This window comes from Pongo pygmaeus, chromosome X (assembly GCF_028885625.2).
Source record: "Pongo pygmaeus isolate AG05252 chromosome X, NHGRI_mPonPyg2-v2.0_pri, whole genome shotgun sequence".
In the NCBI taxonomy this organism is placed as follows: domain Eukaryota; kingdom Metazoa; phylum Chordata; class Mammalia; order Primates; family Hominidae; genus Pongo; species Pongo pygmaeus.
This window is the reverse complement of record NC_072396.2, coordinates 122191446-122205138: the sequence shown is the minus strand read 5'-3', so window position 1 is coordinate 122205138 and position 13693 is coordinate 122191446. Positions and strand designations below refer to the sequence as shown.

At 36.5% G+C, this 13693-nt stretch overlaps 1 protein-coding gene across 7 annotated transcripts in view; it reads left to right on the top strand.

Annotated features, from left to right (window-relative positions):
• Positions 1 to 13693, top strand: part of KLHL13 (kelch like family member 13) — a 205298-nt gene that overhangs the window by 50598 nt on the left and 141007 nt on the right. Inside the window, exon 1 of one of the 7 annotated variants that reach the window (XM_054472785.2) lies at positions 7509 to 7527. The exons of 4 other annotated variants lie outside the window; for them this stretch is intronic. In XM_054472785.2, coding sequence (XP_054328760.1) covers positions 7519 to 7527 — 9 coding nt within the window. In that variant the 5' untranslated portion in view covers positions 7509 to 7518. Of the gene's footprint in view, positions 1 to 7508; positions 7528 to 13693 lie in introns of those variants that run through there. 2 more of the 7 variants (XM_054472782.2, XM_063660090.1) reach the window with 2 other exon arrangements.

Sequence of the window (13693 nt, the reverse complement as noted above, 5' to 3'; positions counted from 1 at the left end):
TTTAGCAAAAGATAAGACTGTACTCTCTTTGTAAGTAGTCCGATCAAATGTGGCTCATGACTTAAAATTAAATTGATATAAAGTAAATCTAGCTTAATGCTTTATTAAGAATTCACAATGACCTTTTTGAAATAGAGGAATTTGAGATGAGGATGAGCTAGATGCTCCAGAGTTCACATTGCTGCTATCCTTTAGGGCATAAAAGGAGCAACCAAAATCATGCTATTTTAGTTCTTTAATAGTTTGGCTATTCCTTTACAAGCTATCCTTTCTAGGGACAAACTAATATAGCATGACATACTTTAAGCATCAAACATAAAAGAGTTTTGACCAAACTGCTCTCAGCATTTCTGTTCTGAAAGTACCTAATTAAAAGTAACCCTGAGTTACTGGCCCAGATATTGATTGGCCCAGCGTAGGGAAAATGAAGCCCACTTAGAGTTAATGGGTTGAACCAATTGTCCTCTGTAGTTCATTTCAGTACCTCTAGTGTTTTTCTCATTGGTAAGCTTTGAGACAGGATAGGAGCTTATTAGTGACACAGTTTTCTTCTTCTGAAGCTAAACTCTTGGTATTGTGATCTTTTGACCTTTTATTCTCTCTAACTTCTTGATTCCCTTTTTCCACTCCTCTAAAGTACAGCACATATACAGGTTCGTTGATGTACAACCAAATTTTACTGTAGTGGTGAGCATGGTTTATGGATTTAATTAATTGACCTATTAGTCAAATCCAGCTTATTGGCAGTCTTTCACGATTGAAATTCTAACTAGTCTCTCTTCATATCTATTTAGATCATCCCTTAACCCCAATGCTAGGCTGCTGCTAGGTTAGATCTAAAAGCACTACCGGCAGTCAGTTTTGCATATTCACAGTTAATTATTTGGTTTCTTATAAACCACTTCTCTATTTTTTTCTTTTACTTATTCTTTGCTTCCAATTTCTTGGCTACAGTTCTGTTTGCTGTTTAGTCAGAGGACCAGTAGAAAAGAGCATTTTCCTTTTCCTTTTCACCAGATTCAGGGACAGTTTCTGTGTTCTCCTGGTTCAGGTCTCTGTAAGTCACCATATGTGGCTTTCAACCCCGTCAGACGTTGACCTTACCCTTTTAAACATTTTGTAGCAGTTTGTTTAATGAATGGGAAATAGAATTCATAGATAATATGACCTACTTATATACATATAACAAAATCATAATACCATGATTATAATATAAAGAATAAATAAATATAATTTATAATGAAACTGTACATATTTCAGGATATGACTGTGAGGGCCCAACTGTACTAGAAGATGTAGTGAAGTAGTGAATGCTTGTACCTACTTTTTTTTTTAAAACAAAAAATTTTTTAATGTCTGTAGCCTAATCTTGGAAATGAAGCTTGTACCTACTTCTAAAGAATAAGTTCAGGTTTATGAGAAGTAACAAGGTAATTCTGTATAGAAAACTACAGAAAATGAAAAATTAGTGGTACATGTGGACGATAAAATAAAAATGTTAGAATAAATAACCACAGACGAGACTTGCTTGTATATAATAAGAGAAAGAAGGAAATACTTGAAGCCGAGAAAACATGTCATGACAAATTACAGACTCTCAAAATCAAGAAAATGAGGAAGTACGATATTCTCACAAAGGACTTGGGCCATATTTATAAGGGTACTGAGAAAGTAATTTCCTATGTTGTGATAGAGAACAAGACCCTGATGAGGTATCACAGAAAGCATATTTCCTATTTTGAAATACTACCACTTTAAGACATGGTTTAGATTCCTGGCACCTCAAAAGACCTTGATGACCAAATTCTTCTCTAGGTGATGAGAAATAGAGAGGATGGATTAGAAAGAGAAACAGTAAAACAGTAAGGTATGGAGAAGATGGGGCAGTAGATGTCTCTATACAGAAAAGATAGAAAAATAACAGGCAATCACCAAATGAATACTTTCAATATGGGTTTTTACAGGATATGTTTCTTAGTGTTACAAAACATTTTTTTAACACACAGGATTTTGTAATTTGAAACATTTAAATAATTTTTATTCTTTTAAAAAGTTTGCTCTTCAGAATTCAACTTTAGTAATTTTTATTGAGATCCCTGTGGTTCATGTGTCTCTACGAATTTAATAACGGTTTGTTTGTAATCTTTAAGAATGGACTCAAATATCCTCTGCCATTTTTGCAGAGGTTCCATTGCTTTTGCAGTAACTGCACTATTGTACTAAACTCTTTTCAACAAATATATAATTAGAAATGCTCTAGTATGTAGTGCATAGAGTGGGTATATAATTTAGTTTTGAGACAACATCTTTATTTGATTCAAGCTTCTGCCTCCATAAAGACTTTGTCCTAAATTATTGGGCTTTTTTCTTAACTTCTTGTCAAATCTACCTGTATTAGTATACACAGTTCATATACTACCTGTGTATTAGTATACACAGTTCCTGGTGTTTATTGTGTTAAGTTTCACCGGGCAGGGTATTTCCCTCTTCTGGGATATGAGGCCATTCTTTATTGTTTGGGACTGCTCCATGTATTCCATAATTCTTGCCTCGGCCCACCAAATGCTAGTGGTTTCTCTCAATAATTTTGAGTGGTAAAAGTACCCCAACACATTTCCAAAATGCTCCTCAGGGGCATTGGACTCATTGGCTATTCCTAGCTAAATGTATATGCTTACATTTCTTGAAAAACAACCTCCACAAATTTTATTTATGATTTAAAAACACTTAAGGTTAATCCCCATTTTCTCTTGGAAGAGGAGCCTTTTTTCAGTGTGACTGTTGTGGATTGAATTGTGCCCTCCTGAAACCCAGATGTTGAAGTCCCAACCCCACCAGTATCTCAGAATGTGGTGATGTGTGGAGATAGGGTATTTCATGGTAGACTCTAATTCAATGTAACTGGTGTCCTTTTAAGAAGAGATTGGGACATAGGCAGGTTCAGAGGGAAGACCATGTGAAGATGGCCATCTGGAAGCCAAAGAGAGAGACCTCAGAAGAAACCAACTGTGCTGACATGTAGAATCTGTTGTTTAAGCTGCCCAGTTTGTGGTACTTTATTATGGCAACCCCAGCAAACTAATACAATGACTGATTGATACTTCTTACTATGTGTTATTTCCATGTTAGTATACCAAGATAGCAGTATAATTTAGTGGTTGCAGTTCAGATTTTCAAGGTTAGAATTCTGACTCAGTCACTTAGCAATGGTGACCTTGAGCATATTAATAAGCTCTGAGAAGCCTCTGTTTTTTTTAATCTGTAAAATGAGGGTAATAATACTTTCTTCTCTGGGTTGTTGTGAGGATTTGGTAAAGTAACTAATGTAAAGTGTCTGGTACGTGGAAGAATTCTATAAATAATACTTCTTTTTTCATCTGCTTCCATTTTTAGGTGTACTTTGCATTTTCAAAAATGGTATAATGGCATACTTGTTAGATGGACATTTATTGTGGGGATTTCAGGCTGCCTGATTGGTGGATGAGGGAGAGGTTTGCGGGTCGTAGGGCTTTTTCAATACCTTTATACTCAATAATGTGCATTTAACACTTTACAAAGTCATAGTACCTCACATCCAGGTCTACATGATGCACAAGGATTACCCTCATTTTGCCTCAGGAGATATTATTGTAACCTTTGTTTTGCTTACATAACTTCCTTTAAGACACAGTATACCTGTGCCCTGGGAATATGCTGAGATAAGTATTCTTCCTCTGTATTCCATAGTGCCATAGCACACATACCTTCATTCATAGCATTTATATGCTCTGTTATTTCTGTTTTCTCCATGAGACTGAACTCTTTGAATGTAGTGACTGTTCCTCATTCATATTTATATTCCTAATGTTCTGCATGGTGCCTGATTCTTTGTAGATGTGCTATAAATTACATATTACCAACATTTATGAGTAATGCTAAGTGCTAGATGCTGTCTCTGTCTCTGTTTTACAGACAGTAGTTAAGTGCTCACGATAACACAGTTCAGTGGTAGAGCTAGAATTGAACACCATGATAGCTTATTTGCAGGATCCATGCTCTTAACCATTATACTATAATGTCTCTTCCCTGAGAATGGAAGGGTCATCATCTGGTATATTGTAGGTCAGTGTAGCCTAGAGAGGGAGTTTGGAGCATTTAATTGGTAGGACCAAGAACCTGAAGCACGCCTTACCTGAAGGCAAGTTGGCGGTGTGTGTGCATGTCCTGATGCTTGGAAAAGAAGTTATATTTTAATGCACATAGTCTGCTATATTATTTGTACTACTGGTATTGAAGGTTTAGATAAAATTTGTATCTCTGAAATGCACTTTCTTCATTAAAAATATATTTCTATAGTGGTATAGAGTGAAATTTCCTAGTAAGCCCCCAAATCGCTTAAAATGGATGTCATCATTGACTGTGCTCCCTTATACATTGATAGCAGGGTTAAGATGATTGATATAGCTTTAGGGAATTTGCTATATTTGTAGTGGAAACAGCATGAGAAGAAAAGTGAAGATGCTGCTCGTAACAGTTAAAACTTCAGATTTCTGAAATGCTTAGGAGATGAACTGTTCCAGAATTTTGTTTTATTCTATTTTTATTTATAACTGATTTTATCTCCTTAACATCAATGTATTTTTCATTTTCAATACTTTGGTTAAATTTTTTCCTGCTGACTCATGGCTGTCATTACAGCTCTTACAGTAAAGTGTTTTAGAGATGCTGTAGGATCTGTTGAGACTTGTAGAACTATTTGCTTCTACAATATATGATCCCGGATTGTTGTACTCTTCTTATGTTCCTTGAACAGCTTTTGCATTTTCTTCTATGTCATACCTTAGTGTGCCTTCCTTCAGCTCCTTATCTCCTTCTGATTTTTTGCATGCTCAAAACCAGTTGGCCAAACAGATTTAGAATTGTACATGAAGGACTAAGGTGTGTCAGTTACTAACATGAATGTGCGTTTGTGCTTGAGCTTTGTGATATCTATTCTGTCTCTGAGGCCTCTTTTTGACTTCTTTACTGTGTTTTGAATAGATGAAGTTACTGCAAAATTGGTTCATTCTAGACATTATATTATAAAATGCTGTCAATTTTCATTCGGTCTGTTAAAAGGGATAGTTTGGCTTAATAGTCAGAATTTCAGTTACTTTTCCAGTAGATTGTTTTAGTGACATTTTGCAATTGATTACTATTGGAAAGTAAAATTCTTTCTACCTTAATGAAAGAAATTGTGCTTTAATTTATCCTGTTTAAAAGGAAAAGTCAACAAATATTTTGGGTGATAAATTCATGACCAGCATTCATTTGGGCACGTTGCATAACTGAGCTATAGTTATTGACCCAGAAGAAGTAATACCTCATCAGGATAGCAAAGGATTATAATTGTTTTGAAAGATCAAGACACTAGCCATGGATTTAAGAGTAGAGAACTATTAAAGCACTTGGTGTTTAGGAACTCTGAGAGGAACTGTAGAATGAAATAAAATAGAGCGTAATAGGAAGGTGGAAGCTGATAAAGACAGAGCACTAAATTAGTGTGGCATACTTTAATTAATTAGTGTGTGTAAGAGAAATAAAAATGGGGGGGAGTAGGGGAAGGGATTTCTGGAGATATTACTCTGTAGTTTCATATTTAGAAGACAAATCAAAGCTGTTAATAGACTGTTGACTTTGAGCTGCAATTATTGATATCAGTATGAGAAACAGTGGGCTGACATCAGAATTTAAAGGACTAAGGTGGTAACACTACGTAATGGAGAGGCTTTAAAATCAGACAGTCCTGGGTTAGATTCCTGGCATCATCACTTCTGGCTATTTTGACATTGGACAACTTCATGTTTTCTAAAAAGCCTGGAAAACGTGTACCAGTGCCTGTCTTTCTCTTTATATTCATCACTTTGGCAGATTACTGGAAGATGACTGTTTGGGCCTAAAGGAAGCTGTCCAGTTTTAAATTGTTGTTGTTGCTGTATATCCTTACATATAATTTATTGTCAGGTATATGATTTGCAAATATTTTCTCCTATTCTGTAGGATTTTTCACTTTTTTTTTTTTTTGAAATGGAGTCTCGCTCTGTTGCCCAGGCTGGAGTGCAGTGGCACAATCTCGGCTCACTGCAAGCTCCGCCTCCCAGCTTCACACCATTCTCCTGCCTCAGCCTCCCGAATGGCTGGGACTACAGGTGCCCGCCACCACACCCGACTAATTTTTTTTTTTGTATTTTTAGTAAAAATGGGGTTTCACTGTGTTATCCAGGATGGTCTTGATCTCCTGACCTCGTGATCCACCCACCTTGGCCTCCCAAAGTGCTGGGAGTACAGGCATGAGCCACCGCACCTGGCCGATTTTTCACATTTTTGATAATGTCCAGTGATGCACAAGTTTTACATTTTGATTAAGTCCAAATTATCTATTGTTGCTCATGCTTTTGGTGTCATGTCTAAAAAGCCTTTGCCAAATGTGAGGTCATAAAAATTTGTTTTTATCTAAGAGTTTTAGCTCTAACAGGTTTTTGATTCATTTTAGTTATGATTTGTATATGGTATATACAAATGTATATGTATGTGGTGTATACCTCATTCTTTTGCATGTGACTATCCAGTTGTGCCAGCACCATATGTTGAAGAGACTTTCCTCTCCTCAATGAACAGTCTTGGAACACTTATGGAAAATAGTTAACCATAGACACATGGCTTTATTTCTGGACTCTCAATTCTATTCCATTGATCTATCCTTGTGCCAACACCACACTGTTTGATTACCACTGCTTTATAGTAAGTTTTGAAATTGGGAAGTGTGAGTCTTCCAGCTTTGTTCTGCTGTGATTACCTTTAAAGATTAATCTTTGCTGAAAAAAAGTCCCAAGAAACAGGGACAAAGTACAGTGTGGTTTTGACAGGGGAAGAAATACTCTGGGAGGCTGTAGCTGAAATAGATAAAGTGCTTGAAAGCTGATAATAAAGAAATGAATAAAAAAGTAAAATATATTGAACACCTATTATATGTCAGCTGTTCATATATCCTCACAACAAACTTGAGGAAGTGGGTATTGGCTCCCCATTTTTACCTAGTAACATTCTGAGAATTAATGAGATGAAGTAATTTGCTTGTGCAGCTAGAAAGTGACAGCTGAACCTATGTCATTAAGCTTCTAAAGGCCTGTTACCATGCTGCCTTGATAATGAAACTACATGAATAAATGTATCAACCAGGGTCTAATCAAGAGAAAGAAATCACATGAGTTATTTGAACAAAGAGAATTTAATATAAATAATTATTATGTAAGTATATTATCTACTGTAAATTAATTGAAAGGGTAAAAAGGTATTTTTTTACCCAGGACAGATAAGGCTTTCCTGTCCAATACAATAGCCACTAGCTACATGTGGCTTTTGAGTACTTAATTGTGACTTTTACAATTAGCTAGTCAGTTTCTACAAATAAGTCAGTTGAGAGTCTGATGAGGATTGTGTTAAATCTGCAGGTCACTTTGGGGAGTATTACCATCTTAACAATATCAAGGCTTCCAATCCATGAACATGGTATGTTTTCCCATTTATTTAGATCTTATTCTGTTTTTCAGCAATGTTTTATAGTTCCCAGAATATAAATTTTGTACTTTTTCTGTTAAATTTATTTCCGAGTATTTTATGTTTACATTGATGGAATTGTTTTAAATTTCATTTTCAGATTGTTTATCGCACATGTATAGAAATAAAATCTATTTTTGTTTTTTTTTAATTAATTTTTTTTTTATTTTTTATTTTTTTTATTATTATTACCATTATTATTATTATACTTTAGGCTCTATGGTGCATGTGCACAACGTGCAGGTAAGTTACATATGTATACATGTGCCATGCTGGTGCGCTGCACCCACCAACTCGTCATCTAGCATTAGGTATATCTCCCAATGCTATCCCTCCCCCCTCCCCCCACCCCACAACAGTCCCTGAAGTCTGATGTTCCCCTTCCTGTGTCCACGTGTTTTCATTGTTCAGTTCCCACCTATGAGTGAGAATATGCGGTGTTTGGTTTTTTGTTCTTGCGATAGTTTACTGAGAATGATGATTTCCAATTTCATCCATGTCCCTACAAAGGACACGAACTCATCATTTTTTATGGCTGCATAGTATTCCATGGTGTATATGTGCCACATTTTCTTAATGCAGTCTATCATTGTTGGACATTTGGGTTGGTTCCAAGTCTTTGCTATTGTGAATAATGCTGCAATAAACATACGTGTGCATGTGTCTTTATAGCAGCATGATTTATCATCCTTTGGGTATATACCCAGTAATGGGATGGCTGGGTCAAATGGAATTTCTAGTTCTAGATCCCTGAGGAATCGCCACACTGACTTCCACAAGGGTTGAACTAGTTTACAGTCCCACCAACAGTGTAAAAGTGTTCCTATTTCTCCACATCCTCTCCAGCACCTGTTGTTTCCTGACTTTTTAATGATTGCCATTCTAACTGGTGTGAGATGGTATCTCATTGTGGTTTTGACCTAAAACCATAAAAACCCTAGAAGAAAACCTAGGCATTACCATTCAGGACATAGGCATGGGCAAGGACTTCATGTCTAAAACACCAAAAGCAATGGCAACAAAAGCCAAAATTGACAAATGGGATCTAATTAAACTAAAGAGCTTCTGCACAGCAAAGGAAACTACCATCAGAGTGAACAGGCAACCTACAAAATGGGAGAAAATTTTCGCAACCTACTCATCTGACAAAGGGCTAATATCCAGAATCTACAATGAACTCCAACAAATTTACAAGAAAAAAACAAACAACCCCATCAAAAAGTGGGCGAAGGACATGAACAGACACTTCTCAAAAGAAGACATTTATGCAGCCAAAAAACACATGAAAAAATGCTCAACATCACTGGCCATCAGAGAAATGTAAAATCTATTTTTGTATATTGATCTTGTATCCTGCAACTTTGCTGGACTCATTTTTTTAGTTCTAATAGTCTTCCATTAATTCTGTAGGATTTTCTACATACAAGCTCATGTCATCTGCTCTGAAAAAATAAAGCAAAAATAGTTTTACTTCCTCCTTTCCAATATGGGTGCCTTTTTTTCTTTTAAAAATTATTTCCCTGAGTTTTCCAAGGTGAATTTCATTCCTTTTCTTGGTTAATTGCCCTGGATAGAGCTTCTAGCACAATGTTGAATAGAGGCAGTGAGAGCAGACATCCTTGTCTTGTTCCTGATTTTAGGGGACAAGCATCTAATGTTTTATCAAGTATAGTGTTGTAGACTTTTTAAAATATTACATTAAATTATTATTCATCTTTCTTTCTTAGAACCGAGGGTCTTGCTGTGTTGGCCAGGCTGGTCTCAAACTCCTGGGCATAAGTAATCCTCCTGCCTCAGCCTCCTGAGTTGCTGGGATTTCAGATATGAGCCACTATGCCCAGCATATTCATCTTTATTACTGAATTTTTTTTGCAACCCCTTAAATTTCTGTGGTTGAGGTGAGAACCTCACTTACTTTTACATCAGTTTTGGCCCTGTGGTTATAGAAGATTTGGGGGAAATTGTAAAAAGTCCTAAAGATTCTGAATTCAGATTGTTTTGCAAGTGTCTTTATATTCTATATCTGTTTTAAAGAAACCAAATCTGTAACTGACAGTTCATGCATTCATCATGGTAGTGAGGTTAATTTTAAGATGCCATGCCAAGATTTAATTAACAGGCATTTGTGCAAATCAACAGCCTTAGTTCTATATCAAATGATAAAGTAAACCATATCCTACTTTAACTTTTTTGATCTATTGTTGAACTGTGGGTCTGAATGTGTTCCATAAGATGGTTTCTACTGTGGCTATGAAGATTGTAGAAAAGATAGAGCTACCTACACTTCTCTTTATGTCTTCTGTCATTTTCTTAAATTTGCTAAAAATATTTGTTATAGATCCAGAAAAACTGTTACCTTTATTCAGACCTGCATGCTGTACTCCCTTGAATCCCTTGCACAGTAAAAGTAGAGTGACCTAATTTAGTAACATGGTGATTTCTGCTGGAAGGATTTGTATCTGAAATACTGCTTTCTAAGGAGTTCTGATTGGTGATTTGCCAGTTTTTTTTTTTTTTACCATATTTGAAAATCACTTACTAAAAAGAGTTAAAACTCTAGTACATTGACTATATGAATTTTATCACAACAGGTTTTAATTGTTTTACATTTAATTGACTTGTGGCTTTTGATCGAATAGGATGTTAAACAGTATTTCATCTATTTAGAAGGAAATGCTTTGTCTTTTTAATGTAATATTGAGGAATATGATAAACTCCTAAGGAGGCAGTTTATAGTTTAATACAGTACTCACAATATTTCTAAGACTGATTGTGATATATAAATCGGAGTGGACCTTAAAGAGGGTTCTTAATTCATATTAGCTTATGTCATTTCAGCAAATGATTAATACTTATTTTTTAAGAAATGCGATAATAAACTTGTCATTGGTAAAGAAATACTTTTATGTCTTCTTGTTGTTATTTAGATGTTGCTTAGTGTTTGAGCACGGACTTTAGATTTCAGCTATAGATTCACTCAAAATCCAGAATCCTTCACCTTAAAGACCTCTTGTACAAAGAAAGCAAAATGATGTTTTTTTCTTTTACTATACTAGAAGAATATCATGTTATAAAAATGCCGCTTGCATCTAGATTTCAAGAGTTACTTGGAACGTAATCATATTTTATTATATTAGAGATATAGGCATTTTTGTTTTAAGATAGTTTGTGAATCTCATTTTGCTTGGATAAACAGCTTTCTGATAAGGTGATTACTGTAATATAAAAGCACTTAAGAATTTTACCCTTTGGAACCTGGAGGACAAATTGAATTATAGCTTGTTAGCATGGACATGAGGAAAAAAAGAAACAACCTGCACCTGCTTGCTTAAACGCATCCCAAATTGAAAGCTTTAATAACGTGAAGCCACTTAATTTTCCCTATAAAATGCTCAACAGTTTTTTATCTTCCCTCAATTTATCTATAGATTTCCATTTAAAATCTTTTGTAAGCGTTTTTCTTCTTTCTCCTTCTTTTTGTTGTTCGCAATTTATTGTGGGAGAAATAGGATTTTGCATGGTAACTAGGACCCTGAGAGGTGTTTTATATTCTATGGTTTCAGATTTTCTCTTGGTGTCTGTCTCTCTCTCTCTCTCTCTCTCTCTCACACACACACACACATACACAAATTGAGATTGGACATCTTTTCTTATGCTTATTCTTTTTATTGCCATTCTTCTGTGAAAGGCCTGTTGAAATATTTGCTCACAGGATTGCTCACCTTTGTTTCATTATGTTTTCTTTTTTTTTTTCATTATTATACTTTAAGTTTTAGGGTACACGTGCACAACGTGCAGGTTTATTACATATGTATGCATGTGCCATGTTGGTGTGCTGCACCTATTAACTCTTCATTTAACATTAGGTATATCTCCTAATGCTATCCCTCCCCCCTCCCCCCACCCCACAACAGGACCCGGTGTGTGATGTTCCCCTTCCTGTGTCCAAGTGTTCTCATTGTTCAATTCCCATCTATGAGTGAGAACATTCGGTGTTTGGTTTTTTGTCCTTGCAATAGTTTGCTGAGAATGATGGTTTCCAGTTTCATCCATGTTCCCACAAAGGACATGAACTCATCATTTTTTATGGCTGCATGGTATTCCATGGTGTATATATGCCACATTTTCTTAATCCAGTCTATCATTGTTGAACATTTGGGTTGGTTCCAAGTCTTTGCTATTGTGAATAGTGCCGCAATAAACATACGTGTGCATGTGTCTTTATAGCAGCACGTTTTATAATCCTTTGGGTATATACCCAGTAATGGGATGGCTGGGTCAAATGGTATTTCTTCATTATGTTTTTAGAATATTTTATGTATGATGAATATTAAACTTTTGCCTATGTTGCACATTTCCTGGCTTCTAACCTCACACCCTCCTGCCTCTTGTTAATTATGTTTATGGTGTTTTGTACCACATAGAATTGCAACTTTTTGTAACCAACAAACTTAAACATTATTTTCTTTATGGGCTCTAAGTTTTGTGTCAGCCCTTAGAAAGATTTTGTGACTCATTAAAAATTGTTTTAAAAAATTCTCCTTTATCTATCTTCTAGTTTTTTTTTTTTTTTTTCTTGAGATGGCGTCTTGCTCTGTCGGCCTGACTGGAGTGCAGTGGTACGATCTTGGCTCACTGCAACCTCCACCTCCTGGGTTCGAGCAGTTCTCCTGCCTCAGCCTCCTGAGTAACTGCGATTACAGGTGCGCCCAGCTAATTTTTTGTATTTTTTGTATTTTTTTTTTTAGTAGAGACGGGGTTTCACCATGTTGGCCAGGCTGGTCTCAAACTTCTGACCTTGTGATCTGCCCACCTCAGCCTCCCAAAGTGCTGGGATTACAGGCGTGAGCCACTGTGCCCGGCCTCTACAACTGTTTTTTTTTTTTTGAGATGGAGTCTCGCGCTGTCGCCCAGGCTGGAGTACAGTGGTGCATCTCCGCTCACTGCAAGCTCCGCCTCCCAGGTTCATGCCATTCTCCTGCCTCAGCCTCCCACATAGCTGGGACTACAGGCGCCTGCCACCACGCCCGGCTAATTTTTTGTATTTTTTTTTTTTTTTTTTAGTAGAGATGGGGTTTCACCGTGTTAGCCAGGATGGTCTCCATCTCCTGACCTTCGTGATCCGCCCTCCTCGGCCTCCCAAAGTGCTGGGATTACAGGCGTGAGCCACCGCACCCAGCCCTCTACTACTTTTACGATTTTATTTTTTCATATTGCAATATTTAATCTATCTGAAACATATGGTATAAATAGGATTTTAATCTCCTCTCCCCAGCATAGCCAGTTTCCCCTAAAGTGTTTTTTGAGAAGTTTTATCTTCCTACTGATTTCAACTGCCACATTCATGATATAGTTAATAACTGTATGTATTTTGATCTGTTTTTAGATTCGATTCTGTTCATTCCTCTGTTCCCACACTAGTACCACACTGTAATAGTTACTATATATATTTTTTACTACATTTTAATATCCACTGGAAAAAGTTTCCTTGCCTCTGCCTCCACAACCACCCTCCCCAAACACCAGCCATGATGTTTATTGCTTATTTTTCTTTTTTAAGCTTATTGGACAATTTTTATGTGTTCAGTTCTCCCAATGAACTGTAGATTCAGCGTACAAAATATCCACCTTCTCCACAAAAAATCTGACTCTTTTAGGGAATTGGATTGAAATTGTATTGAATTTGTATATTGGATTTGAGGGAAGTTTGCATCTTTATGATTTTGAGTTTGTCTGTTCCTGGATATGGTGTGTGTGTGTGTATGTGCACGTGAGCGTGTGTGTTTCCATTTATTCAGGGTCGTTTATTCTTTTATGTGCTTCTGTAAAATTTTCTTTTTCTTTCTATTTATTTATTTATTACTTTTTTTTGAGACGGAGTCTCACTCTGTCGCCCAGGCTGGAGTGCAGTGGTGCAATCTTGGCTCACTGCAAGCTCTGCCTCCCGGGTTCATGCCATTCTCCTGCCTCAGCCTCCCGAGTAGCTGGGACTACAGGTGCCCGCCACCACGCCCGGCTAATTTTTTTGTAGTTTTAGTAGATACGGGGTTTCATCAGGTTAGCCAGGATGGTCTTGATCTCCTGAACTTGTGATCTGCCCACCTCAGCCTCCCAAAGT